Source organism: Engraulis encrasicolus, unplaced genomic scaffold, assembly GCF_034702125.1.
Source record: "Engraulis encrasicolus isolate BLACKSEA-1 unplaced genomic scaffold, IST_EnEncr_1.0 scaffold_52_np1212, whole genome shotgun sequence".
NCBI classification, from domain to species: Eukaryota; Metazoa; Chordata; class Actinopteri; order Clupeiformes; family Engraulidae; genus Engraulis; species Engraulis encrasicolus.
The window spans coordinates 82761-110142 of NW_026945841.1; the positions used below are offsets into that span (position 1 = coordinate 82761).

Consider the following 27382-nt stretch of genomic DNA (forward strand, 5'->3'; position numbering starts at 1 on the left):
TGGCAAAGAGTAAAACCATGGTGTTCATGCTATTATGGTTGCCCAAAAGACCATATATAATCCATTGTAATATTATGGTTGGTTCCCACAAAGGTAGAACCATGTTTACTACATAAAAACCATGGTAGATTTTCATAAGAGTATGGCTAGGCTACAATGCTGATTAAAGTGGACTGTTGCCAGGCAAAGCTGACACCCCAATTGTACACTGGAATTCAAATGAAATGTGCATAATTATTCCCCCCATGGGCATGTTAAAACCAGTATTACTCCTGACCTCATGGTTCATTTGTTACCCCCCTCTCTCTCTCTCTCTCTCTCTCTCTCTCTCTCTCTCTCTCTCTCTCTCTCTCTCTCTCTCTCTCTGTCTCTCTCTCTCTTTCTCTCTCTCTCTCTTTCACACATTCTCTCCTCCTAGGTGTGTGTGGTCTCTCCTCCTCTGTGCCACGTCGGTTCTATGGGGTGAAAGAGGGGAAGACCTGGGCAGAAGCTCAGCAGTACTGCAGAGAGGAGTTCACTGACCTGGCCACCATAGACAACATGGCCGATATAGATGAGATCAAGAGAGTGATCCAGGATGCAGGTGTTGGGGAGTGGTGGGGGGTTTGGATCGGGCTGAAGAATGGAGAGTGGCAGTGGTCTCTGGCTGATGAGGGGTTCTATGGCGAGAATGAGGCTAAGTTCCGGAACTGGGATACAGATGATGAACAGCCCGATGGCAGAGAAGGTGAAGTCTGTGTGCGCATTCACGAGGAGGGGAAGTGGGACGATCAGCCCTGCTCACAGAAGTGTCCCTTTATTTGCTACAATGGTGAGATATCATGCATAGAAATACATTTATCATGTTATGTCAGACTATTAGACTGTGCTTGGTCCCTCAGTAACACATAACACATACAGTGACATATTGTCATTATAACAGGGCTAAACTCCACACAGCCCTATGTGCTGGTTGAAGAGGAGAAGACCTGGCCAGATGCTCAGAGATACTGCAGAGACAACTACACAGACCTAGCCAGCGTGAGGAACCAGGCAGAGAACGACAAGATCACAGGTCTACTTACAGGAGGAAATGACGATGCATGGATCGGCCTGTTCAGAGATGCCTGGGAGTGGTCAGATGGCAGCAACTCTTCCATTCGGCACTGGGTCCCTGGGGAACCCGACTATGACTACAGTGTGAATGGGCTCTGTGTGGACATGCAGGCCTCTGGTTGGCATGATGAACCCTGCCATCATCCTAGATACTTTGTGTGCTATGAAGGTGAGTCTTTCAGCCCTCAGCTCAGCAGCATATAAAAGCATATGACTGGTGCTATGGCACAGCGTGCTAAGGCATTCGACCACAAATGGGTTTGCATGCCCATGGGGACCCAGGTTTGAGTCAGGCTTAGATTAATTCAATTAGATTAATTCAGTTCAGATGTTTGTTGTTGAGTCAACATAACATTACAGTGCAAGTTAATTTTGTCTACAGGCTGACTTGCTACTGATTGCTGCTATTCGACTCAGTGTTATGTTGTGATAACAACTGTCACACCTGCAGCTTTCAGTACCCCAGACTTGGAATCACACCTGTGCAACTTTAACCTCTTGTGGTTTATAACCACTGCTAACACAACATACTGTAGAGTATGAAGGTTGTGTTCAAATTGTTTCAATTTCTTTGTTCCTGAATGTAGTGTTTGTCTTCATTCCTCAGATCTTCCACCCAATGCTACAGTGGTGGTGGTGTCTCCACCTGCTCCCTTCTACTCTGCAGATGTCGTCACCCTCAAGTGTGACATAGCAGACTACTTAGACTGGCATTGTTATGTCTGGTTGAAGGACAACAGCTCAGTTCCTGGTGAGACCAACCAGACCATCACCATCACACTCCCCCTAGAGGCAGTTCAGTACCAATGCAGTGGAGAGAGAGAAGATCGCCCAATGACATCCTCTGTAAGCAAGTCTGTGGACATTATGAACAGTGGTAAGATATTATTGTTTTTGTTATTATTATTATTATTATTAGCAGTAGTAGTAGTAGTAGTATCTCACCCACTCATTTAAAGCCATTTATACTGACAACATGGCCGATCTCTTTCCCCCCCTAGACAAGCTGATTCTGGTTCGTGAGAAAAAGACCTGGATGGAGGCTCTGCAGTACTGCAGACAGCACCATGTGGACCTGGTGTCTGTGACCTCTGAGAAGACCCAGCGCTGGGTGGAGGGGTGGGCCAAAGGAGCCTCATCTCCCCACGTGTGGCTGGGCCTGCGCTACTACCGCAGCCTTGGCTTCTGGTTCTGGATCAATGGATACTCCGTCTGCTACGACAACTTTGCCTCCAATGACGAGAGAATGCCGAGCTTGGACATCGCTGTGGCAGCAGTTGGAAGAGAGACGGGTCAGTGGGTTAGCCTGCAAGAGACTGAGAAACTCAACTTCATCTGCACCAAAGAGGGGTGTAAGTGTGTCTCTGTTTGTCAGTGGTGTGTGTGTGTGTGTGTGTGTGTGTGTGTGTGTGTGTGTGTGTGTGTGTGTGTGTGTGTGTGTGTGTGTGTGTGTGTGTGTGTGTGTGTGATATCTAGTAACTTATTTTTTTGTGTGTGTGTGTGTGTGTGTGTGTGTGTGTGTGTGTGTGTGTGTGTGTGTGTGTGTGTGTGTGTGTGTGTCATCTGACAGGATACGTCAGGCAGTGGAGTCTACAGGAGGCAATGGAGCGGATGTCCAGGAGGTTTCAACAATCAACGCTTCACTCCACGTCTCCTTCTTCTTCTTCCTGCCTTTTTTGCAAGTTATAAACACTGTTTAAATCATGTGTGCACTGCATCACTATATCCTATTTAATATGCTACGTTGCATTGGTAATTATTCAAATGTTCAAATGTTTTTGGGTTTTTTTTTTGCCATCACTATGGTTTGCATTTATCTAAATGTGTCGTAGAACCACTTTACTTGTGTGCCTTATAGATTTCAGTAGGATTTACACCTGTGTGTCTTACAGTATAGTTTTAAGAAAGATTTACACCTGTGTGTCTTATAGACTTAAGAAAGATTTACACCTGTGTGTCTTATAGATTTAAGAAAGATTTACACTTGTGTCTTTTATAGATAGATTTAAGAAAGATTTGCACCTGTGTGTCTAATAGATTTAAAGGGACACTGTGTGAGATTTTTAGTTGTTTATTTCCAGAATTCATGCTGCCCATTCACTAATGTTACCTTTTTTCATGAATACTTACCACCACCATCAAATTCTGAGTAATCATTATGACCGGAAAAATTGCACTTTTCATTCATGAAAAGGTGGATCTCCTCTATGGTCCGCCATTTTGAATTTCCAAAAATAGCCATTTTTAGCTGCAAAAATGGCTCTACTTGGACCATACCCATACCAGAAAACATTTGTTTATTACTCAGTAAACTTTCATGTAAATATAAAATTTGGCGATAGCCAATCCAGTTTCAATGAGAAGCATAGTTGCAGTACCTTTTTTGACCATTTCCTGCACAGTGTCCCTTTAAGAAAGATTTACACCTGTCTGTCTGATAGATTTAAGAAAGATTTGCACCTGTGTGTCTAATAGATTTAAGAAGGATTTACACCTGTGTGTCTTATAGATGTAAGAAAGATATGCACCTGTGTGTCTTATAGATTTAAGAAGGATTTACACCTGTGTGCAGTGTTGTGTGTTATTATAATTTTACCCAGATATTGAAATGAAGATAATGCTGTGTATCAGTACAATAATGAGGATGGTTTATACTGGGTGAATAAATATGTTACACCAATGTAATATAGATAATTGTATCGGTATATGCATTGATTAATGAGGAATATATGATAATATAACCCTACACTTGGGAAAGGGAAGTCACTTGCACTCTCACCTTCTTGGTGCTTCCAGTCCAGGACGGTAGAGTATGGAAAGTTAACTGGTCCACTTCAGATGACTAGGCCAGGGATGACTGGAGCACTCAGATACTTTTTAGTTATGTTATTTTAAAAAATAAATTCAAAAATAACTAAATAAGTAATAAACTAATAACTAATAAAATAACCAAAAATGTATCCGAGTGATTCAGTCATCCCTGGCCTTGGCTTCTGAAGTGGACCAGTTAACTTTCCATATCCAAACACTGATTAATGAAAATGATACTGTATACCAAGACAATACAGATGATTTGATCACTTTGTTTATGATGATCAATGACAGGTGTTGTTGTTGGATCCATATGAGTGTCTATTAAATAAAGATCCAAAGTTAAATACCATTTGTGTATCTACAAATAAAGACAGTAAACGTGTTGTTGAATCCATACATGTATCTATTAAATAAAGATTTAAAACGTAATACATTTGGTGATGCTGACCCTTATTGAATTGTGTCATCACCACACACGTGGTGCTTGGCTGAGCAGAACTGCCCAAAAGTGATATAACAGATATGAGGAGGATGCCCTCCTTAAAGGGACACTGTGTGAGATTTTTAGTTGTTTATTTCCAGAATTCATGCTGCCCATTCAGTAATGTTACCTTTTTCATGAATACTTACCACCAGCATCAAATTCTAAGTATTCATTATGACTGGAAAAAATGCACTTTTCATACATGAAAAGGGGGATCTTCTCCATGGTCCGCCATTTTGAATTTCCAAAATTAGCCATTTTTAGCTGCAAAAATGACTGTGCTTAGCGTAGATTACGCAGACAGTAACCTAACGACCGAGTGCTAAGAGTTCCGCACTGTGTGTGTGGTGGGGGTACATCTGTGTGTGTGTGTGTGTGTGCAGTAGCGGCCGGTGGCTGGGGAAACAGGCAGGGCAGAAATTTTGGCGATCAAGTCCATAATAATTAAATCAATGCGGTATCATTTACGAGTTGCATTGCGTGTGTAGGCAAGACAGAAGAGCGTTTTCTCAGAGTGTTTGGTGTGTTAGTAAAACTCCACCTCCCGTGATACACCGCACCAGGCATGCACGTTATCTGTTCAACTTCTGTTCTGAAGAAAGCTGTTTTTGACAGTTCTCTCCACACAGCTAGTTCTCTCGCTCATTTAAGCAGAGTGACTGCACACAAGTTAAGAAATTACAAGAAAAATGTTTTGTCTGCTCGCGGGGTTTGCGACAAGCAACACGACAAGAATATGCACTCCACGCAACCGGACAGCACGAACAATCAGGAAAAGGCTAGCACAGCATTGTAGCCTTTGCCAAAGCAGAGCAAAACTCCTCGTGTGCAAACATACTCGTTTGAAATGTAGAAGCATTTTTGTAGACCAACATGCGAAACAAACTGTCCTCAAGTAGGCTACTACAGTACATGCTGCTGCTGCCTATAGGAGTGATCTCGCCTTCACCGTTCGTACATTACATTGACAAATGATGCAACCAAATCAACAATCCCTGCAACACTATTCAATTCAGTCAGTCCCCTTGCTGCCGGTTCAAATGCACCACAGAACCAAATGACATCAATACCGGGAAAGGACGTGCCTATTTTCGAAACGAGTAGCCATGGTTAAAACTTAACAGGGGAATTGTACATTCATCCACTGAAGCTCACTATCCAACAGTCGCTCCTGTTCTGCAATGCTAGGCATGACCGTGTGCAGGTGTATTTTTTTAGCTAGTTTTCGGGGACTCAGTACTGAGCATAAATGAAGCTGTCAACATCCCAAGCTCAATAAGCTCAGATATTTCATTAAATAACTTCCAGTTTCCCTATTTTACAAAGACTTCATTCATAATCCCTCACGTTTTGTTTAAACTATGTAGTAAGCCCAACACAGCTTCTCAGAGAATGTCGTCAGCTAGTCTTGGGGGTAGCAGCAGCAGACTTTACGAAGCTACACATTTGCTTGCTGTCTCAACATTGCAAGCCCACAAATTTCATTAAATAACAGACAGTTACCCATTATGCAAAGACTTCGGTCATAAAACCTTAAACTTTGCAATAGCAAATATACAAACTGTACCTACCCCAAACGTGAATCCTTAACCAGCCAACACATATCCTTTGTCAAATCCGACAAGGTTATCCGTTTAATCCACCGATTTTGTGAGGGAAATTTTCGGCAATGGAGTTAATAAAATCCCCCAGGTTAGAGATGAGCGGAGTAATATGTTTGCTGTGTCTTTTTCAAAGCAGGCAGGGCCACCAACCTGTCATTGGTCAGGGCAGATCATACATCTGCCCTGATAGCATCCATAAAGTCGCGCTTATGTTATGATATTATGCTAAGTAGGCTACAGTGCTAATTTTGTAGAATGGGATCGGGGCGAGGGGGCCGGGCTTAGCTGAGGCGGCGAGAAATCTGCCCAGGCCAGTGGCCATAGACCCTAACGTTAAACAGCCACACTGGATGTAAACTAGACTTCTCAACAAAAATAAAACCCGATTCCACTCGCAAAGATCGTCACAAACCACAACATTGATGTAGGCCTAATACGATTCCCAGTGTGATTGAGGTTGCAATACATATTTTATCTACAATTTCTGAATGGATCTACTTTTCTCAGAGGAAGAATCTTTGGAGGGGCACTGCCCATCTGCCCTTAATGAACCGGCCGCGCCTGTGTGTGTGTGTGTGTGTGTGTGTGTGTGTGTGTGTGTGGGGGGGGGGGGGGGGGAATAGGGATGGAACACAGAGAACTGTGTGTAAAACTCTTCAACTATCAGTGACGAGTGTTTTTTTTTCCCTTATCAGCACTTATCTCACTTTACCAAATCTGCTGCCAAACACGGACAGACAGGCACACAGGCAGACAGACAGACAGACACACAGACAGGCAGACAGACAGACACACAGGCAGACAGAACAGACACACAAGCAGACCGACAGACAGGCAGACAGACAGACATACAGACAGACATACAGGCAGACAGACAGACAGACACACACAGGGTTGTCGCAGGGCTGTCGCTGTTCGTTGTTCCAGGAAACTAAGATAGTTGGATACCAACATATGGTTTGACTCTGAAAACACACCGAAGACAGTTAACATTTTTAATACGTAGCATGTAGACATCGGCTGGACAATTGTGTTTGCTATTTAGGACCATGACAGAACTCATCACAGTTGAACACCATCTCATAGGCCTAAGCCTAATAAAACAACATGATCTAAAAATAGCCTAGATAGTCATAAACATGTGCTGTTGACCATGAAAATGGGAGCTTGCGTAAATTCTACCAGGGAGACTCGAATTTCTCGGCTGCCAAACTTACTAGGCTAACTCCTTTTGACAGATCATACATGCGTCATCATTGCCCAGGATCGTCAACCAATCACAATGCGAGATAGGGGAATCCCCGTTACGCATCACTCATGCCTCGTTCCCTCTCAGCCAATGGATCGCATTCACGTTTGTTTAAAAATCAGTCACTCATTCTGTTCTCTGCTTTTCAGTCAAGCCGACTTTGAAGTTTGGGCTCCTGGGACCCTCTTCCACGTCCTGCCTACGATGCCGCCGCGTCGGTGTCGCTGCCCGCTGCCGGATCATCTGCCGCGCTCCCTGCGCGCTCTCCTCCTGCTTCCCTGCCGCCTCCTCTGCCTGTTAATTCCGGTCACCAGCCCGGCGGTCCTCTCGTCGACCCATCCTTCGCCGATGCAACCCTGCAGCAGAACTTCTCCCTGGCGACGGCCCAGCCCGCGCCAGTCCTAGGTACGTCCTTCGTCGCGCAGGCTGCGTCTTCCGTATCCTCGTCAGTGCAAAGCAACATCCTGAACGGGAAGGACGTAAACCTGGCCTCCCTGCTCCTTCCCAACTACCAAGTGGATCGTCAGTTCATCGACTGCGGGGACGTGTCAGTTCTCCTGAAGACCTCGGACCCCAGGCTACTGAAAAACCTGTCATTCGGAGAGTTCGTGGTTGCCTTTGGAGTCTACCGTGACGTATTGTGCAGCGCCTACCCCGACCGCCGCCCGGAACTCGATGCCTACTTGGCCTTAATGGCAGATTTTTCAGTGCGCTACGGCGGCACTTTATTTTATGAATACCATAAATCATTCGCTGCCAAGGCTGCTTCCTATATCAGCCTTTTTAACTCCCGTCTGGACTGGTCAGTGGTGGACAATGAATTACTGATAAGGCACTTTAGTGGGCAGCGTACACTATCCTGCAAAGTATGCGCGTCACATGGCCACACCGCGGACTTGTGCCCCAGGACCGTTTTTAGTGTTCCCTCCGCCCCGGGTGCCCTCCCGGGTGCCCCCCCGGTCCCCCTGCCCGTAAGACCGCGCCACGACCGCTCGGGTCGGCCCATCGTCTATATTAATGGCCGGGCTATTTGCAATAATTTTAACGAGGCCGTATGTACTTTTTCTAATTGTTCATTCTCTCATGTTTGCAGCTTCTGTCACGACCCCCACCCGAAGTCGGTGTGTCCCCGCCGCCTCCGTCCTCGCAGGAAGGATTCTTCGACCGGCTGCTAAGCTCTCACCCTTCCACGCCCATCTCCGTTCCCACTCTCTCCAAGTTTTTAACTGCGCACCCTGACCCGATTTTTGTGGACTATCTCCTCACCGGCCTCTCCCAGGGTTTTAGAGTCGGGGTCCTCTCGCCCCCTACCGGAACCTTTATTGCCCGTAATCTCCAGTCCGCCCTGAATGAGCCCCTTGTCACATCTGATCTGCTTGCCAAAGAGGTGGCTAAAGGTTACGTAGTCGGCCCCTTCCCTGCCCCTCCCTTTAGGCCGTTCCGCGTTAACGCGCTCGGGGTCGCGACCCGCAAATACTCAGGCAAGAAGAGACTGATTTTTGACATGTCCTCCCCTCATGCAGCCTCTCGGGCTAGCATTAATGAGCTAATTCCCCTCGAGCCATTCTCACTGCAATACGCTACTGTCGACAACGCCATCGAACTCATCAAGGTGGCGGGTAGGGGCGCGTTTTTGGCCAAGGCTGATATTACGGATGCATTCAAGACTATGCCGATACACCCTAGTGACTGGCCCCTATTTGGCATTAAGTGGAAGTCTGGATTTTATTTCGCTGTCCGGCTTACATTCGGATGCCGCAGTAGCCCGCATATATTTAACACATTGTCCGAGGCGTTATGCTGGATACTCCTTAACGTGTGCAGGTTACCCTTCGTGCTGCACCTGCTCGATGATTTTTTGCTCATCGACTTCCCCGCAAACCAGGACTCTACGGTACTCGACACCCTCCGCAATGTTTTTACGGCAATTGGCGTCCCCCTCTCTCCCGAGAAGACCATGGGTCCTGCTACGTCTCTCGAATTTCTCGGGATTATGCTGGATTCCGTTGAGATGAAAGCGTCCCTCCCCGAGGAGAAGCTGGTCAGAATCAGGGGAATTTGCGATTCATTTTCCGCCGCCGCGTCTGTCACGAAACGCGAATTGCTGTCGTTGCTCGGCCACCTCAATTTTGCTATGCGGATTATCCCCCAGGGGCGCTCCTTCATCTCCCGTCTCCTCGACTTAGCTCACTCAGTGCCTGGCCTAAGCGACATGGTAACCCTCGATGACGGCTGTCGCTCGGACATGCGCTTCTGGACGATGCTGCTGAATCACTGGAATGGCATCTCTTTTTTTTATAACACTGATCACGACTCGTCTGCCTCCCTGGAACTGTTTACCGATGCTGCACCATCCGTCAGCTTCGGCGGGTTCCATGCAGGGGCGTGGTTCGCCGAGCGCTGGCCCCATGATTTCCTCGAGTTCGCGTCTGGCTCCTTATCCTCGGCGCTCTTCGAACTGTACCCCATCGTTGTCGCCTGCCTCCTCTGGGGCAGCGGATGGTGCCGTAAACGCATAACTTTTTTCTGTGATAACACGGCCGTGGTCGACATCCTCTGTAAAGGGCGTTCTAAATGCCCTAAGATCATGGCTCTCCTGCGTCGGCTGACCTGGCAGTTGGTCGTTCACAATTTCGTTGTCACTGCTGCTCACGTCCCTGGTTTCCGTAATGTGGAAGCTGACGCTCTCTCTCGTCTCCGTTTGCAGGACTTCCACCGGTTGCGCCCCTCGGCCAGCTCCGACCCCCTGCCGTGCCCAGTTTTTTCGGAGCTCGTCCTATTTTAGGCCCCCCCCTCTCTGACTCTGCACGAGGTTATATGAAAAAGGGTCTTGCTGCTTCAACCCTCAAGGCTTACGCATCAGCGTGGTCTCTTTTCTGCCTGTTTTGTCACTCATATGCACTTTTCCCTCTCCCTCTGTCCGTTTCTGCTGTTTGTGCTTTTATTGTGTATTGTTTTGATACCCGTAATTTTAAACCTTCATCTATCAATCGGTTGCTGGCGGGTGTTCAGTTCCACTCTAGGCTCCATGTCCCTGATTCTCCCAGTCTTTTTTCTGTGCCCGCTATTCGGCTCGTTTTGAAAGGTATTACTAAGTCACATCCACACTCTCCCGACGCTCGTCTCCCTATCACTATCGGTGTCCTCCATAGACTGGTGTCTAGGCTGCGACTTGGGTTTATCTCTCCCTACGTGGACGCACTGCTTGAAACTGTTTTCCTCACTGCGTTTTACGGTTTTCTACGCTGCAGCGAATTCACCTCGCCCTCTGTTTTGTTTAATTCTTCTAATGATCTGTGTCTGTCCGATGTGGTTTTTTCTCCCGGTTATTTCACTGTGTTTCTGAAACACTCTAAGACCGATTCCCTTCGCCGGGGTTCTCACGTTTCTATATCTAAGTTGCACGGCACTTTCTGTCCCTTCTCTTCCATGGCTTCGTATCTTAAATTGCGCACGGCTAGGTCCCCTGACTCTCCCCTGTTCCTCCTGCCTGATGGCTCCCCCATGTCCCGGCCGTGGTTCTGCAACCAGTTGGCCGCTGTTCTGCGGGGGTGCCACCTCTCGCCCAAGGAGTATACGGCTCATTCATTCAGAATCGGCGCGGCCACCACGGCCGCCCAGCGGGGTCTGTCCCCTACTGCAATCAAGGCGCTGGGCCGTTGGTCATCAGACGCCTACGCTTCCTACATTCGCCTCACTCCTCATCACGTCATCGAAGCTCAGCGTGCTATATCTGGTCTGTAAATTCATGTTTTCTATTCTCATTTCTGGTGACGGTGGTATTTGCCGCGCCGGCGGCATTCACTATATCTTTTGGGGGGCTGCCGCTCCGGTCACCCGGTCATGTGTGTATTCTATCCTTCTCATCTAACAGCCTGCTTGTCATTGCCGTCTGTATCCTGTTATATTTCTATCTTGTAACGATGAACCATCCTGGCAAAGTTGCCTCGGGTGTTTATCCGTGATATCAACTATAATACAATAAGCTATCATCACGGAAGCCATTCATTCATTCATTCATTCATTTATGTTCATACAATCATCTATTCACCACCATGCTCTACTTTCTCCTAGGTCACGGTTCCGGCTCTCCACCTACTCCCGACACAATCTAAGTTCACATCGCTCTCCTACCCAAGGTGCATCTCTCAAGCATAACCTACCGCCGTGCTGTCTCTCTGCTCTCAGCGCATCCGCGCCATGTCTTCTCGCATAGCCTAAGGTACCGACATTATCATCATCACCACCATCATCACAGGCTTCATGCCTCCGCTAGACCGCCGCCCATAGCTTAAGCCTCAGAACTATAGGCCTACCTATCATTTATAATCTCATTAAATCTATCATCATCGTCTTCCAACCTATCACTTATCATTATCATCATTATCATCATCATCATCATCATCATCATCACCCATCATCCTTCATCTTCCGTCTATCATCAATCAATCATCTAACTAAATTCTCATGTCTTTCAGATGGCGTCTACTTGTAAACTGTTGGTGAGTTCACTTCTAATCACTATTTTTGGGGCAGGCTACGCCCGCCTCCATCTCCGCTGGAGGATATGCTGTCCTATCCCGGAGTTCAACGCGAAGACGGGAACCTTCGCCAAACTGATTCATGCATTTTATCAAGTGTTATTGTTCGCCAAACTTTCATGCATTCCTGTATCATGTCTACTGTTCAATAAATGTTAATAACGTTCGTTTGCCTCTCGAGTCTTCATGGTAGAAATGGGAGCTTGCGTAAATTCTACCAGGGAGACTCGAATTTCTCGGCTGTCAAACTTAGCCTACTAGGCCAACCAACAAATCTTCCTTTTGACAGATCATACATGCGTCATCATTGCCCAGGATCGCCAACCAATCACAACGCGAGATTGGGGGTTCCCCCGTTACGCATCACTCATGCATCGTTACCTCTCAGCCAATGGATCACATTCACGTTTGTTTAAATAGCTGTCACTCATTCTGTTCTCTGCTTTCCAGTTAAGCCGACTTTGAAGCCACCACCACCCCTCCGTCCACCGTCACCAGAGGTTCCCGTCTGTTAGGGGGCAGGCTACGCCCGCCTCCATCTCCGCTGGAGGATATGCTGTCCTATCCCGGAGTTCAACGCGAAGACGGGAACCTTCGCCAAACTGATTCATGCATTTTATCAAGTGTTAGCCTATTGTTCGCCAAACTTTTATGCATTCCTGTATCATGTCTACTGTTCAATAAATGTTAATAACGTTCGTTTGCCTCTCGAGTCTTCATGGTAGAAAAAGACATTCTCTCTCTCTCTCTCTCTCTCTCTCTCTCTCTCTCTCTCTCTCTCTCTCTCTCTCTCTCTCCCTCCCTCCTTCTCTCTCTCTCCTGTGTGCCTGGCCTAGTGAGTGAGAGTCCGTCATATTTGCATGCTGCCCAGCACACCTGCAGTTTACAATGCTACTGTTCTCAGTTTTCCATACGTAATAAACCAAAAGGGCTCCAATAAACAACAAGATGAGGGAAATGCTAATTATTAACCAGGAGGTGCTTTTTGCTTTTCTAAAAATGTTACAAGTCATTATTTTGTTAGAAAGTCCAATGTTCTGTTATTTTGACTTCTGGCAACAGCACACAGTGCAGGGGTACAATGAAACTGCATTCATGTTTCATCCATGCGAGGGAGAGGATGAGGGCCAGTAGAGTACTATGGTACCTCAGTCATGGAGGAGGATGGGGGACAGTAGAGTACCATGGAGGAGGATGGGGGACAGTAGAGTACCATGGAGAAGGATGGGGGACAGTAGAGTACCATGCTCAGTTATCACCTCAGTCATGGAGGAGGATGGGGGACAGTAGAGTACCATGAAGGAGGATGGGGGACAGTAGAGTACCATGGTACCTCAGTCATGGAGGAGGATGGGGGACAGTAGAGTACCATGGAGAGGATGAGGGCCAGTAGAGTACTATGGTACCTCAGTCATGGAGGAGGATGGGGGAGAGTTAGTAGACTGAGGATACCTCAAGGATGGGAGACAGTAGACTACCATGCTCTGGGTACCTCAAGGATGGGGGACAGTAGAGTACCATGCTCAGGGCACCTCAGTCCTGGAGGAGGATGGGGGACAGTAGAGTACCATGGAGGAGGATGGGGGAGAGTTAGTAGACTGAGGGTACCGAGAGCATGGGGGACAGTAGAGTACCATGCTCAGGGTACCTCAGTCCTGGAGGAGGATGGGGGGCAGTAGAGTACCATACTCAGGGTACCTCAGTAATGTAGGAGGATGGGGGACAGTAGAGTATGCTCAGGGTACCTCTGTCATGTAGGAGGACGGGGGACAGTGGAGTACCATGCTCAGGGCACCTCAGTCCTGGAGGAGGATGGGGGGCAGTAGAGTACCATACTCAGGGTAGCTCAGTCATGGAGGAGGATGGGGGACAGTAGAGTACCATGCTCAGGGTACCTCAGTCATGGAGGAGGATGGGGGGCAGTAGAGTACCATGCTCAGGGTACCTCAGTCATGGAGGAGGATGGGGGACAGTAGAGTACCATGCTCAGGGTACCTCAGTCATGGAGGAGGATGGGGGACAGTAGAGTACCATGCTCAGGGTACCTCAGTCATGGAGGAGGATGGGGGGCAGTAGAGTACCATGCTCAGGGTACCTCAGTCGTGGAGGAGGATGGGGGACAGTAGAGTACCATGGAGGAGGGTGGGGGACAGTAGAGTACCATGGAGTAGGATGGGGGACAGTAGAGTACCATGCTCAGAGTGCCTCAGTCATGGAGGAGGATGAGGGAGAGTAAGTAGACTGAGGGTACCTCAAGGATGGGAGACAGTAGACTACCATGCTCTGGGTACCTCAGTCATGGAGGAGGATGGGGGACAGTAGAGTACCATGCTCAGGGTACCTCAGTCATGTAGGAGGATGGGGGAGAGTTAGTAGACTGAGGGTACCAAAAGGATGGGGACAGTGGAGTACCATGCTCAGGGCACCCCAGTCCTGGAGGAGGATGGGAGAAAGTAATTACCATGCTCAGGGTACCTCAGTCATGCAGGAGGATGGGGGACAGCAGAGTACAATGGAGGAGGATGGGGACAGTAGACTACCATCCTCAGGGTACCTCAGTCATGGAGGAGGATGGGGGGCAGTAGAGTACCATGCTCAGGGTACCTCAGTCATGGAGGAGGATGGGGGACAGTAGAGTACCATGGAGGAGGATGGGGGACAGTAGAGTACCATGCTCAGGGTACCTCAAGGATGGGGGGCAGTAGAGTACCATGTTCAGGGTACCTCAGTCATGGAGGAGGACGGGGGACAGTAGAGTACCATGCTCAGGGTACCTCAGTCCTGGAGGAGGATGGGGGACAGTAGAGTACCATGCTCAGGGTACCTCAGTCATGGAGGAGGATGGGGGACAGTAGAGTACCATGTTCAGGGTACTTTAAGGATGGGGGACAGTAGAGTACCATGCTCATGGTACCTTAAGGATGGGGGACAGTAGAGTACCATGCATGCTCAGGGTACCTCAGTCATGGAGGAGGATGAGGGACAGTAGAGTACCATGCATGCTCAGGGTACCTCAGTCATGGAGGAGGATGGGGGAGAGTAGAGAACCATGGAGGAGAATGGGGGGCAGTAGAGTACCATGCTCAGGGCACCTCAGTCATAGAGGAGGATGGGGGACAGTAGAGTACCATGCTCAGGGTACCTCAGTCCTGGAGGAGGACGGGGGACAGTAGAGTAACATGCTCAGGGAACCTGACATGGAGGAGGATGGGGGACAGTAGAGTACCATGCTCAGGGTACCTCAGTCATGGAGGAGGATGGGGGACAGTAGAGTACCGTGCTCAGGGTACCCGCATGGAGGAGGATGGGGGACAGTAGAGTACCATGCTCAGGGTACCTCAGTCATGGAGGAGGATGGGAGACAGTAGAGTACCATGCTCAGGGTACCTCAGTCATGGAGGAGGATGGGGGACAGTAGAGTACCATGCTCAGGGTACCTCAGTCATGGAGGAGGACGGGGGACAGTAGAGTACCATGCTCAGGGTACCTCAGTCATGGAGGAGGATGGGGGACAGTAGAGTACCATGGAGGAGGATGGGGGACAGTAGAGTACCATGCTCAGGGTACCTCAGTCATGGAGGAGGATGGGGGACAGTAGAGTACCATGGAGGAGGATGGGGGACAGTAGAGTACCATGCTCAGGGTACCTCAGTCATGGATGAGGATGGGGGGGGGGTACCGTGTGTTTGCGTGTGTGCGTGTGTGTGTGTGTGTGTGTGTGTGTGTGTGTGTGTGTGTGTGTGTGTGTGTGACCATAGTGGGGTTGTAAACTGCAGGTGTGCAGGGCAGCATGCAAAAGGTAACATATAGTAAATGTAAACATCTTCAGTAAATATGTGACGTAACCTTGTTCAGGATTGTATTATTGAACAGCTCAGCTGAGTGGCTCATTTGGGCTGAAGTGTCAGATGGAGCGACACACAGACTGACTGGGTCGACCTCATCACTACACACCTCCAGCTACTGGCCACAGACTTCTTAAGGTGAGATGATAGCACTTAATATAACGCTTAAAGTTGAGAATGTACAGTATGGTATGTGATGTTTTATGTAGTGAATTGTGATGATTTCATCAGTTAAATAAATGTAAAATAAATTTATGATGCTCATCATGAACTAATGGTCAAGTGAAATTAAATCAACTTTATTTATATAGTCCATGTCATACACAAGGTGGTAACTCAACGTGCTTTATCAATGATGATGAAATGGTAACACATTTCTTTTTATTTGTTCATGAAAGTTTACAGCAGGGGCTGTGACACATCCCTAAAGTGTGTTTGACGGTGACCTTTGTCTGACCTTGTTTTCTGACGTTTCTTCTTCTCAGCAGCACAGAGATGGGAGTTTTCCTGCTGCTGATGCTCCTGTTCCCAGGTCAGTGCATTTCACCTACTGCTTCAGTATTAGACACGTAATGCACAAGACACCTGCATATGCCTACTGTAAGACACCTGATGCATGTAGGCTATTGTCCTCTCTCTCTCTCTCTCTCTCTCTCTCTCTCTCTCTCTCTCTCTCTCTCTCTCCCTTCTCCCTCTCTCTCTCTCTCTCTCTCTCTCTCTCTCTCTCTCTCTCTCTCTCTCTCTCTCTCTCTCTCTCTCTCTCCTGTGTGCCTGGTGAGTGTTAGTCATATTTGCATGCTGCCCAGTGCACCTGCGGTAATAAACTGTGACAGGCCCATGAGGGGTCATTAACCCCTTAGTGCAGAGCCTCTATTATAACCTTACTGTGGTAATGAACCCTTATACAGCAGAGCCTCTGATATAACCTTACTGTCACCAAAATTATAATGATCAATTCAGTCAAATCTGTTACTTAAGGCTCTCTGCAATGTCATATCAATGTTGTTATGATGAATTTGAGACTTTTCAGCCAAGAGTGAACATAGGCCCGTCGGCGACCCCATCTGCACAAAGAGGCTTCCCTTACGAAAATGAATCATGATTATTCATGGTTTACATGTTTTTTGGGGCATGGTTTGTGACTAATTTATTAACTATACCCTTACAAAAATGGACCATGATTTTACTATAAAAACTAACCAGGGTTTATAGTTATTCGGTAACACTTTAGTTTAGGGATACATCTATTAGCACTAATACATACAATATTAATGCCTCTGTAAGTAACTTGTAAGGCATGTACTAAGCAAAACCAGACAGTTGTTAAGCATGTATTCACAAATATCTTGTTCATGCCCAATTAGGGATTTATTACTAATATAACCTTAGTAAGGACTATAGTAAGCCTATATTTCTATTTATTAGTAAGTAGTAAATGGCAGAATACAATGTGTATAAGCTCCCGACACACTGTGTGAACAAACCCTGAACAGTGTGAAAACAGATGCGGAATAAGGGTCCCTATTCTAAAGTGATGCATTGCTCAGCCCAGATGGCTTAGGGCCCCCGCACTACCAAAGTCCCCCTCATTACCCAGGCCCGCACTACCTAGCCCCACCCTGATCAAAGTGTAAGGGTATATTAAATAATCAAAATTTATTCAGTTGAAACATCCAGTTTCTCTTGTTCATATTAATGTAAGTGAGGTAACAGGAGCCTTTATATAGCAAGGCTTGAACGTACACTTGTCAATGGCGGTGGGTTGGTGAGATGTAATTTGCTTCACGTACCACTGAGTTTTAATTGTACCCCCCCCCCTAAAAAAAAAAAAAATTGCAGAATATTAGAATAATACTTTTGAAGCGAAACTAAACTGTTTGAGAACATTAGCTTCAAGAAGTGCAGTGCATGATGGGTACGCAATCTAGGCCAACAGACAACCTACCCAGCTCTGAGCCTACCTATGCTCCTTAGCTCCTCACCTCACTTGTGCAATTTAGTTGCTATCCAAACAATTTGCCATGTATGTAACAACAGAAATATTAACCCTGTGAGACCTGAACCATGAAAGCAATGAGAGAAAATTCAATTTTTTTGGAATTTGCTTCAATATTGGTCCCTTATAAGAAATGTAAAAAAAAAATTCTAAATTTTGTTAAGGTCACTGAGATATTTAATGCATCATATATGATGCATCAGGCTTTAAAGGAATGAAAATTCCAATTTCATGACCATTGAAAAATGACTTTTAATGCATTTACAACTTTTTTTTTAATTTAAAAAAGTTGTCAGACAATTTAATTTGAGGATTATCTTTAAATATTTAGTGAGATCCTGCCATTTTTGTTAAGCCTATTCTTGTTTTAGCAGGACCATATTTTACATTTCCCACAGCCTGGTTGGGTAATTTTTTAAAATCTATGTAAAAACATAGCTGATCGAATGCTTAACAACCTATTTATGAGTGTAATATAGATCATTATTCATTTTTGATGTGTAATTTGAATATATGGGTCCATTACTACAATTGGACCATTTCTCCATTCACTTCAATGCATTTTTTACAAGATCATAATTTCAACATTTTGCATTACATTTTCAAAATTGCAAGTAAAACCTGTTTCTTAAGGCAATATCTTTGTCTTGAAGTAAAACAACTTGTGTGTTTTGTTAAACGATCGTCGTGGTATGCTTTGTAAGTTTCCCTATGGAGCAAATGCATTGATGGCTGACTTCCTGCCACCGCCGGATGGTGCTTATTTGTTTCATCAGTTTTAGCACGATCTCTCTGCAACACGGTGTAAAAATATAAACTCTTCCTTGATTAATTGCACAAAGCAAGTGTTCAAATTAAAGGATGTAGAGTTATATTTCGGAAATTTGTACACAAACCTTTTGCAATTTGACGATATCTCAGCGTCGGTCAGGGAAACCGCTTCTACTCCATTTTTGCATTTTTCGCCGAGCTGTGATCAACTTGTTGTTGACCGCTGCTCTTTTGTGGCGGTTTCCGTGTACTGCAGGACGTTTGGAAATGACACGCAGGATGTTTTTGAAATCTATTTTTTTGTGTGTCAGCGTGGAGAGGGCTTTGAATTTGATGCATCAAATATGATGCGCCCGGCGCGATAGGGTTAACATTGCTGCATTGGCCATGCATTGCATTTCTGACTAAGGGCGTACCCATCATGCACTGTACTTCTTGGAGCTAAGTTTCTCAAACATTGACTTGTTTATCAGTGTACCAGGAGCTTATTCACATTGTATTCTGGCCCTTACTGCTTACACATACATAGAAATCTAGGTCTACTAGGTCCTTACTAAGGTTATATTGGTAATAAAGCCCTTATTGTGCATGAACAAGACATTTGCGAATAAATGTCTAACAACTGTCTGATTTTGCTTAGTACATGCCTTACAAGTTACTTACACAGGCATTAACATTGTATGTATTAGTGCTAATAGATGTATCCCTAAAATAAAGTGTTACCAGTTAAATTAAATTAGCTGACGCTTATTTATCCAAAGCGCCTTACAGATGTCACAGGCTGTTGGTGACAGTCTTTGGAGTAATGTTGGCTTAGGTGCCTTGCTCAAGGGCACTTCAGCCATGCATGGAGGTGTAGGGAAAGGGAGGGCGGGTTTCCACCCTGCAGCCCTGTGATCTTCAGTCCTTAAAGGGACACTGTGCAGGAAATGGTCAAAAAAGGTACTGCAACTATGCTGCTCATTGAAACTGGGCTGCCTATTGCCAAATTTGATCTTTACATGAAAGTTTACTAAGTAATAAACAAATATTTTCTAGTAAGATCCAAGTACAGTTATTTTTGCAGCTAAAAATGGCTATTTTTGGAAATTCAAAATGGCGGACCATGGAGAAGATCCCCCTTTTCATGTATGAAAAGTGCAATTTTTCCAGTCATAATGAATACTTAGAATTTGATGCTGGTGGTAAGTATTCATGAAAAAGGTTACATTAGTGAATGGGCAGCATGAATTCTGGAAATAAATAACTAAAAATCTCACACAGTGTCCCTTTAACCATTGGCACGGCTGCCCAAAAGTAGTTAATCATTGCTTTCATGGAGCTTTTTTGGGGTAACCACAAAAACCATGGTTCTGTTATGGGCTGACACCTCAGTCGTAAACTGAAATTCAAATGAAATTATTGTTAACCCCCTGGTCATGCTAGAACCTGTTTATCACCCGGTGAGCAGACGGAACGTCTTCTGATTGGCTGTGCAGGTGTCCTTTCTTCCTCGGTAGCAGGACACCTATGATGTCATGCGGGCATGCGGGTGTCTAAATTGCTTCTTTTCTAACTTTCTGGCCAAGTGCCGTAACTAATTTTATCGCATCTGGTTGTCTAGTCAAGATTGAGTCGTTAGTTCTATCGCATCTGGTTGTCTAGTCAAGACCCCGTTACTAATTCTATTGCATCTGGTTGTCAAGTCAAAAACCCAGTCGTCAATTCTATCGCATTTGCTTGTCAAGTCACCCCAACGTTCTGCGCACGTCCTTACATGCCTCCGATAGAGGTGCATCTCACTAGATTAGGAAGTGGTGCCCATAGCAACGTACCAAGCACAGTGGTTAATCTAATCTCTCACAAAGCCTTAGATCAACATATCAATAAATTAATACTTAAATGCTGGTAACCGGGTGATAAGCGGAATAGCGGCCTTCGAGGTGTCCCGATATCAAGGGAAAATGGACTTGGCGAAGCGAACAGCCCTTCGGCTGCGCCGTCGGGCTGTTAGAACGGTCCGACGGTCCATTATTTCCCTTGATATCGGCCACGTCGTTGGCCGCTATTCCAGACATTACTCCTGACCTCATGGTTCATCCCTCCCCCCTCTCTCTCTTACACACTCTCCCGTCCTAGGTGTGTGTGGTCTCTCCTCCTCTGTGCCACGTCAGTTCCATGTGGTGAAAAAGGAGAGGACCTGGGCAGCAGCCCAGCAGTACTGCAGAGAGAAGTACACTGACCTGGCCACCATAGACAACATGGCAGACATGGAAGAGATCAAGAGAGTGATCCAGGAAGCAGGTGTTGGGGAGGGGTGGAGGGTTTGGATTGGGCTGAAGTATGATGAGAGTACTAAGTGGCAGTGGTCTCTGGCAGATGAGGGATTCTATGGAGAGAATGAGGCTGAGTTCCGGAACTGGGATACAGATGACAAACAGCCAGACAGCAATGCAGGTGAGGGCTGTGTGTGCACTCAGGAGGAGGGGAAGTGGCACGATCAGCCCTGCTATGAGACACATCACTTCATTTGCTACAATGGTGAGCTACCGCCTAGATTTCCTTATTTCCTCATGCAGTGGCATGCACAGACATTTTGGGGGGCAGGTGCTGAAGAGGTGGTGGTGGGGGCATGTTTCTCGTCTGGCTGCCTCACTAGGCTATAGAGGCTATACAGTATATTATATGAATGCATTATTGTCCCATTTGTATATTATCATGTCAGTATGGACCACAGCACTTTAAGGCCCAAAAAAAAAAAACTTGCAAAAAGGGCATTTCTTGTCCAGTAGGCCAAAGGGCAACCGTATCTCACTCATTTTGTGAAGTTTTCACGAAAAAAATAGATTAATTTTCGTGGTGCATTCACGTTATTGCCCGTTTTTCGTGGTAGGGCAACGAAACGCTGCCTATTCACTTGAATTGCCCGACTGTTGCCTAGCGACCCACTAGTTTGATGCCCTTTCGGTAGCCTACCGTCACATGGTAATCAAACATTTCAAACAAGCAATTCAGGGTTAGGTTTAGGGTCAAGGTTAGGGTTAAGGTTAGGGTTAGGGTTAGGTTTAGGGTTAAGTAGGGTTAAGGTTAGGGTTAGGTTTAGGTTTAGGTTTAGGTTTAGGGGACATAAGGCGTAAGTACCGAAAGGGCGTCGAATTAGTGAGTCCCGAGTGTATCAGCAGTGTTCTGTCTTCTCCTCCTCTCTCGCACCTTCTGTGTACTTTTCTTTTCTTTCACACAACCCCTCACATTTTGCACCTCGTTTAACCTTTATCTTTAATACATTTAAGTAAACTTTATTTTCCGCGTTTTGGTCTTCCCTTTTCTGATGTATGGGCTTTAACACAGGGACAAACTCCACACCCCCCTATGTGCTGGTTGAAGAGGAGAAGACCTGGGTAGATGCTCAGAGATACTGCAGAGAGAAACACATAGATCTGGCCAGCGTGAGGAACCAAGCAGAGAACGACAAGATCACAGGTCTACTCACAGGAGGAGATGGCTATGTCTGGATCGGCTTGTTCAGAGATGCCTGGGAGTGGTCAGATGGCAGCAACTCTTCCTTTCGCCACTGGGTCCCTGGGGAACCCAACAATGACTACAATTCGAATGAGCTCTGTGTGGAAATTAGGTTCTCTGGTCTGTGGAATGACGAACCCTGTAATCATCCTAGACACTTTGTCTGCTATGAAGGTGAGTCTTTCAGCCCTCAGCTCAGCAGCATATAGAAGCATGTGAGTGGTGTCGACCACAAATGGGTTTGCATGCCCACTGGGAGCCAGGTTTGAGTCAGGCCTGGATACATTCAGTCAGGCCTTGGTTCGTCTTCTGCTGCTGAAGGTGACACTGTTATTGATGATTTGTGATTAAATGTATGCAGATGTTTGTTAATGAGTCAACATAACATTACACATTTTACATTATAACATTTTACATGTATTATCTCTACTATTTTATTTTATTTTCCCCTCCCTGACTATTCCTGTGTTATTTGTGTCTTGAAATGTTCATGTGGGCATTTGTGTATTTGTGTATTTATGTAAGCTACTGGACACCTGAATTTCCAACTGGGGATCAATAAAGTTACTCTACTATACAGACTGGGAATCACACCTTAAACCTGTTTGAGTTTATGACCACTGCCAAGTTGTTTCCATGTCTTTGTATCTGAATGTAGTGTTTTGTCTTCATTCCTCAGCTCCACCCCAGGCTACAGTGGTGGTGGTGTCCCCTTCTCTTCCCTTCTACTCTGGAGATGTCGTCACCCTCAGCTGTGACATACCAGACTACTCAGACTGGCTTCGGTATGTCTGGCTAAAGGACAACAGCCCAGTACCTGGTGAGAACAACCAGTCCATCACCATCACACTCCCCCTAGAGGCAGGCAGTTACCAGTGCACTGGAGAGAGAGAAGATCGCCCTAAGACATCCTCTATAAGCAAGTCTGTGAATATTATGAACAGTGGTAAGATTTTTATTTTTGTTATTTTTATTATTAGTAGTAGTAGTAGTGGTGGTAGTAGTAGTAGTAGTAGTAGTAGTAGTAGTAGTAGTAGTAGTAGTGGTAGTGGTAGTGGTAGTGGTAGTAGTAGTGGTAGTGGTAGTAGTAGTAGTAGTGGTAGTAGTAGTAGTAGTAGTAGTAGTAGTGGTAGTAGTAGTAGTAGTGGTGGTAGTAGTAGTAGAAGTAGAAGTAGTAGTAGTGGTAGTAGTAGTAGTAGTAGTGGTGGTGGTAGAAGAAGTAGTATTAGTAGTAGTAGTAGTAGTGGTGGTAGTAATTAGTAGTAGTAGTAGTAGTCGTAATAGTAGCAATTGTAGCAGTACTAGTAGTGGTAGTAGTAGTAGTAGTAGTAGTGGTAGTAGTAGTGGTAGTAGTAGTAGTAGTGGTAGTAGTAGTAGTAGTAGTGGTAGTAGTAGTGGTAGTAGTAGTGGTAGTAGTGGTGGTAGTATGAGTAGTAGTAGTAGTAGTAGTGGTAGTAGTAGTAGTAGTAGTAGTAGTAGTTGTGGTGGTGGTGGTAGTAGTAGTAGTAGTAGTAGTAGTAGTAGGAATAGTAGTACTCACCTAAAATATNTAAAGACATCTACACTGACTGAATTTGAGCCCAATAATGACGACAATCTGAATGGGCTCTGTGTGGAAATGCATGCCTCTGGTCTGTGGGATGATGAACTCTGTATTCCTCCTAGACACTTTTCCTGCTCTAAAGGCGAGTCTTTCAGCCCTCAGCTCAGCAGCATATACAAGCATATGGTTGTTGCTGTGGTATGGCATGCTAAGGCATTCAACCACAAATGGGTTTGCATGCCCATGTCCATTGCCCATGCCTTAGGTTTGAGTCAGGCCTGGGTCATTCAGTCAGGCCTGGGTCATTTAGTCAGGCCTGGGTGATTTAGTCAGTCAAGCCTGGGTTCTTGTGATGCTGCTGGAGGTGTTATGATTTATGATTAAATGTATTCAGATGTTTGTTGTTGAGTCACCACTACTGTAAGTTCTTTTTTCAGCAGACTGACTTGCTACTGATTGCTGCCATTCAAGTCAGTGTTATGTTGTGATGGCCACACTTACTGTACCCCTGCAACTCTCAGCACCTCAGACTGGGAATCACACCTGTGCAACTTTAACCTGTTTGGGTTTATGACCACTGCTAACACACATTTCTTCATTCCTCAGCTCTTCCTCCCAATGCTACAGTGGAGGTGGTGTCCCCTCCTCCTCCTCCCTTCTACTCTGGAGATGAAGTCACCCTCCGCTGTGACATACCAGACTACTCACTACACTGGCTTCGGTATGTCTGGCTAAAGGACAACAGCCCAGTACCTGGTGAGAACAACCAGACCATCACCATCACGCTCCCCCTAGAGGCAGGCCAGTACCAGTGCAGTGGAGAGAGACAAGATCGCCCAATGACATCATCAGTAAGCAGCTCTGTTGACATCATCAGCAATGGTGAGTCTATTGGTGCATTCATGTGGTCTTCCGAAGTAGATATTATCTAGTTGCGAAGTGGTATTTACAAGTACGCTGCGTTCATGTGCTTTTTTTATGTTGTGTACAAATTAAAGGTGGCGAACCAGAGTGAGACTTTTTACTAAAACGATTATAGACTGTTGTTCATCAGCTACAGCAAGCAAATGATTTAGGAAGTCAAAGGTTAAAAATCGGTATATTTTCGGTATATAATTACGAGACCCTCATGAACGCACAATATTATTGCACCTCATCTCGTCTAACCTCACATCTAGGACCTCACATCAAGGAAAATGAAATTACGTGTTCTCTCCTGGCATGGTATAGAGAGAGAACGTCATTTCATTTTCCTTGTATGACTTGTGCTTATGAAGGAAGTGACTTTAAAAGCTGACTTGACTTGACCTGACTAACCTATCCTCTAACCTCACATCTAATCTCACCCCAGTCAACTTCCCCCACGTCTTTCCTGTGTGTGTTGGCCTCATGTAGCTCTTGTGAAGAGGACTCAGATGGTGAGAGTGGAGATGGAGGCAGCTGATGATGTGGACATGGAAGATCCTGACGTGCAGAAGGCCTTCCTGAAGCAGGTGAGTCCAGCACACACACACACACACACACACACACACACACACACACACACACACACACACACACACACACACACACACACACACACACACACACACACACACACACACACACACACACACACACACACACACACACACAGACCGCTGGGTCACTAAATGACCTGTGGTTGTCCTCTTCAGATTGGGGACAGACTGAAGGCCAAGGGGTTTAGAGGAAATGTGAAGCTCTCCTGGGAGAAGCAGCCGGATGGGAAGGTGTTCCACAAGAAGAAGAATGACAAGAAGAGGAAGAAGAGAGATGAGCTGTAAACACAGTGGTGCACTGGTGAGGTGCTGTTCCCACGCAGCATTGGTTTTGGCCTTCCGTTTCCATATAAACATAGTTTTAAAAATTCACAGATCGAATATCCGGCTTTAAAAATATCCCATTTATGTTTTTTTTTTAATCTTTATACACATGTTGTGTTTTCACCTTAACAGGACAAAATTAAAACTTTTTAAAAAAAATTATCCGGCTATGTGGGAACAGCACCTGAGTTCACTGGCAGCACACACAAGACAGGATAGTGAGTGTTTCATTTGGTACTCCCTTTGTGTGTGGAATTACAATACGAGTTTAACGCGTTCACAAATTACGATTTCACATGTATCCTACTAATCACATTTTGGAGCACAGAATACTGATTGTATTATTCACAGTACTTGTTTATCTTATTAATGCCTAATGGTTAATAATAATAATAATAATTTAATAATAATAATTGTATTTGTATAGCACTGTGTCATACAAGGCATGTAACTCAAAGTGCTTAACAAATGGGAAAAAAAACATCATTGTTAGAGATGGATTTAAAAGGAGAGGTATAGAGGAGAGGCAGAAATAGCAGGAAGGCAAAGGAAGAAGAGATAGATAGAGATAGGATCAGAATTCTTAGATGCGTAAGGTCCATAGTGGCTGGGCCTATCATAAGTCATAGATAGTCACACAGAGATTGGGCGCTCAGGTGCGGCCCCTGGTGGCATCAGGGGTGAGGAAAAACTCCCTTTCGCTTGAATCATAGTTTGTAAGGGGAAAAAAAAAGCTCAGTGAGGTCTGAGAAAAAAAACCCTATAGTCAGGAAGAAACCTCAGGCAGAGACCATTATTACACCTAGCCCTCGTTATGTAAGGGTTAACGTTCGGCGAGAAGGTCGCTACCGTGGAGTAGCAGCACGACAGAGAGAATCTTTAGACCCCGAGGCGGAGCGGACATTTCTTTACAGGGGCGCCTGCAGACTTGACCAGTAAGGTACGCACCAACACCCCCCCCCCCAAAAAAAGAAATGACAGCGGACGATGACACCGGAGGAGAGAAAAAAACATAGGATTGGAGTATAGTCAGTATGTCTGGGGTGGTTTTCTTTATCAGTCGTCAATTTTTCTTATTACTTTAGGCTAGGAAACAAGGTAACTTGTTGACGTTGACAAGGTGTTGGCCTATGCGGTTTTGAAAACCTTTTGGCTATATTTGCGCTTCACTTCTTTGGTGCAGCCATGCATACGCTTACTATTACTTTAAAAAAAAAAAAAAAAAAAAAAAAAACTGCGACATTGAACTGAAGCGACTTCCCCGACTATGCTACTACGAAGGCCTGCATGCACTTGTGTTCTCTCTCGTGCATGGGGATGAAACAAGGCTATGGCAGACGCCATTATGATATACAACTTTTCAAGCGCTATACTTTTCGGGTAGAAAGTTGGCGCAGAGGTGTCTGCTGCAGCATGATGAATGAAGTTCACGTCACATCGGCTGAGCTGGGACCATAAAAAGCCCGGGCACGTTGTGCAAAAAAAGGCAGAAAGCGACTACATCAGCCTGTTAAAACACTGGGGAATGCACTGAATGCTAGTCCAGACTGATAACAAATGCGCAATAGAGACAGACGTACTCGCACACAAATCGCAGAATGCTGTTCATGTCAGCAAACAGGAAAACGTGTGCAATAAGCATTAGAAAACACCCACACTGCATGTCATCAAAACATGCAGAATTGCTTTAGAACTAATGCTTTCCCGAACATAATGTATTTGCGTAGCACACATAGCTAACCAGCTGTCAGTGCTGCCGTCCGAAGCTAGTAGGCTACAAAGCAAAGTTCCGTACCTCTCATAAAACTGTCTCTGTAGAAAGCCACAATACACAGAACGGTAACCAAAATACTGGAAATAGGAAATATGACACCAGAAGCAAAGTATACCCTATAATATTTGCCGCGGCGGGCTCAGTGATGAATGAAACAGCTTAGCCTACCTGTACTGTCTGCTACCATCCAATGCCTTCTTCCTAGCCCACATGACAACTGGATTTTGGCTACGATTGAAACTTGTCACTTTCAAGACATTAACTTCGGTTATTTGATTTTTCTGCCATCAGCGACGCCACGACATAGGCTATGTGTTATTCCAA

The 27382-nt window shown here is 45.7% G+C and overlaps 1 protein-coding gene across 1 annotated transcript; it reads left to right on the forward strand.

Annotated features, from left to right (window-relative positions):
* Positions 1-8595: 8595 nt before the first annotated feature.
* On the forward strand, positions 8596-10990 carry LOC134444364 (uncharacterized). The gene is made up of 3 exons (XM_063193701.1): positions 8596-8633; positions 8681-9997; positions 10708-10990. Exons 1-3 carry the CDS (start codon positions 8596-8598, stop codon positions 10988-10990), a joined length of 1638 nt encoding a protein of 545 aa, XP_063049771.1.
* The last annotated feature ends 16392 nt before the right edge of the window (positions 10991-27382 follow it).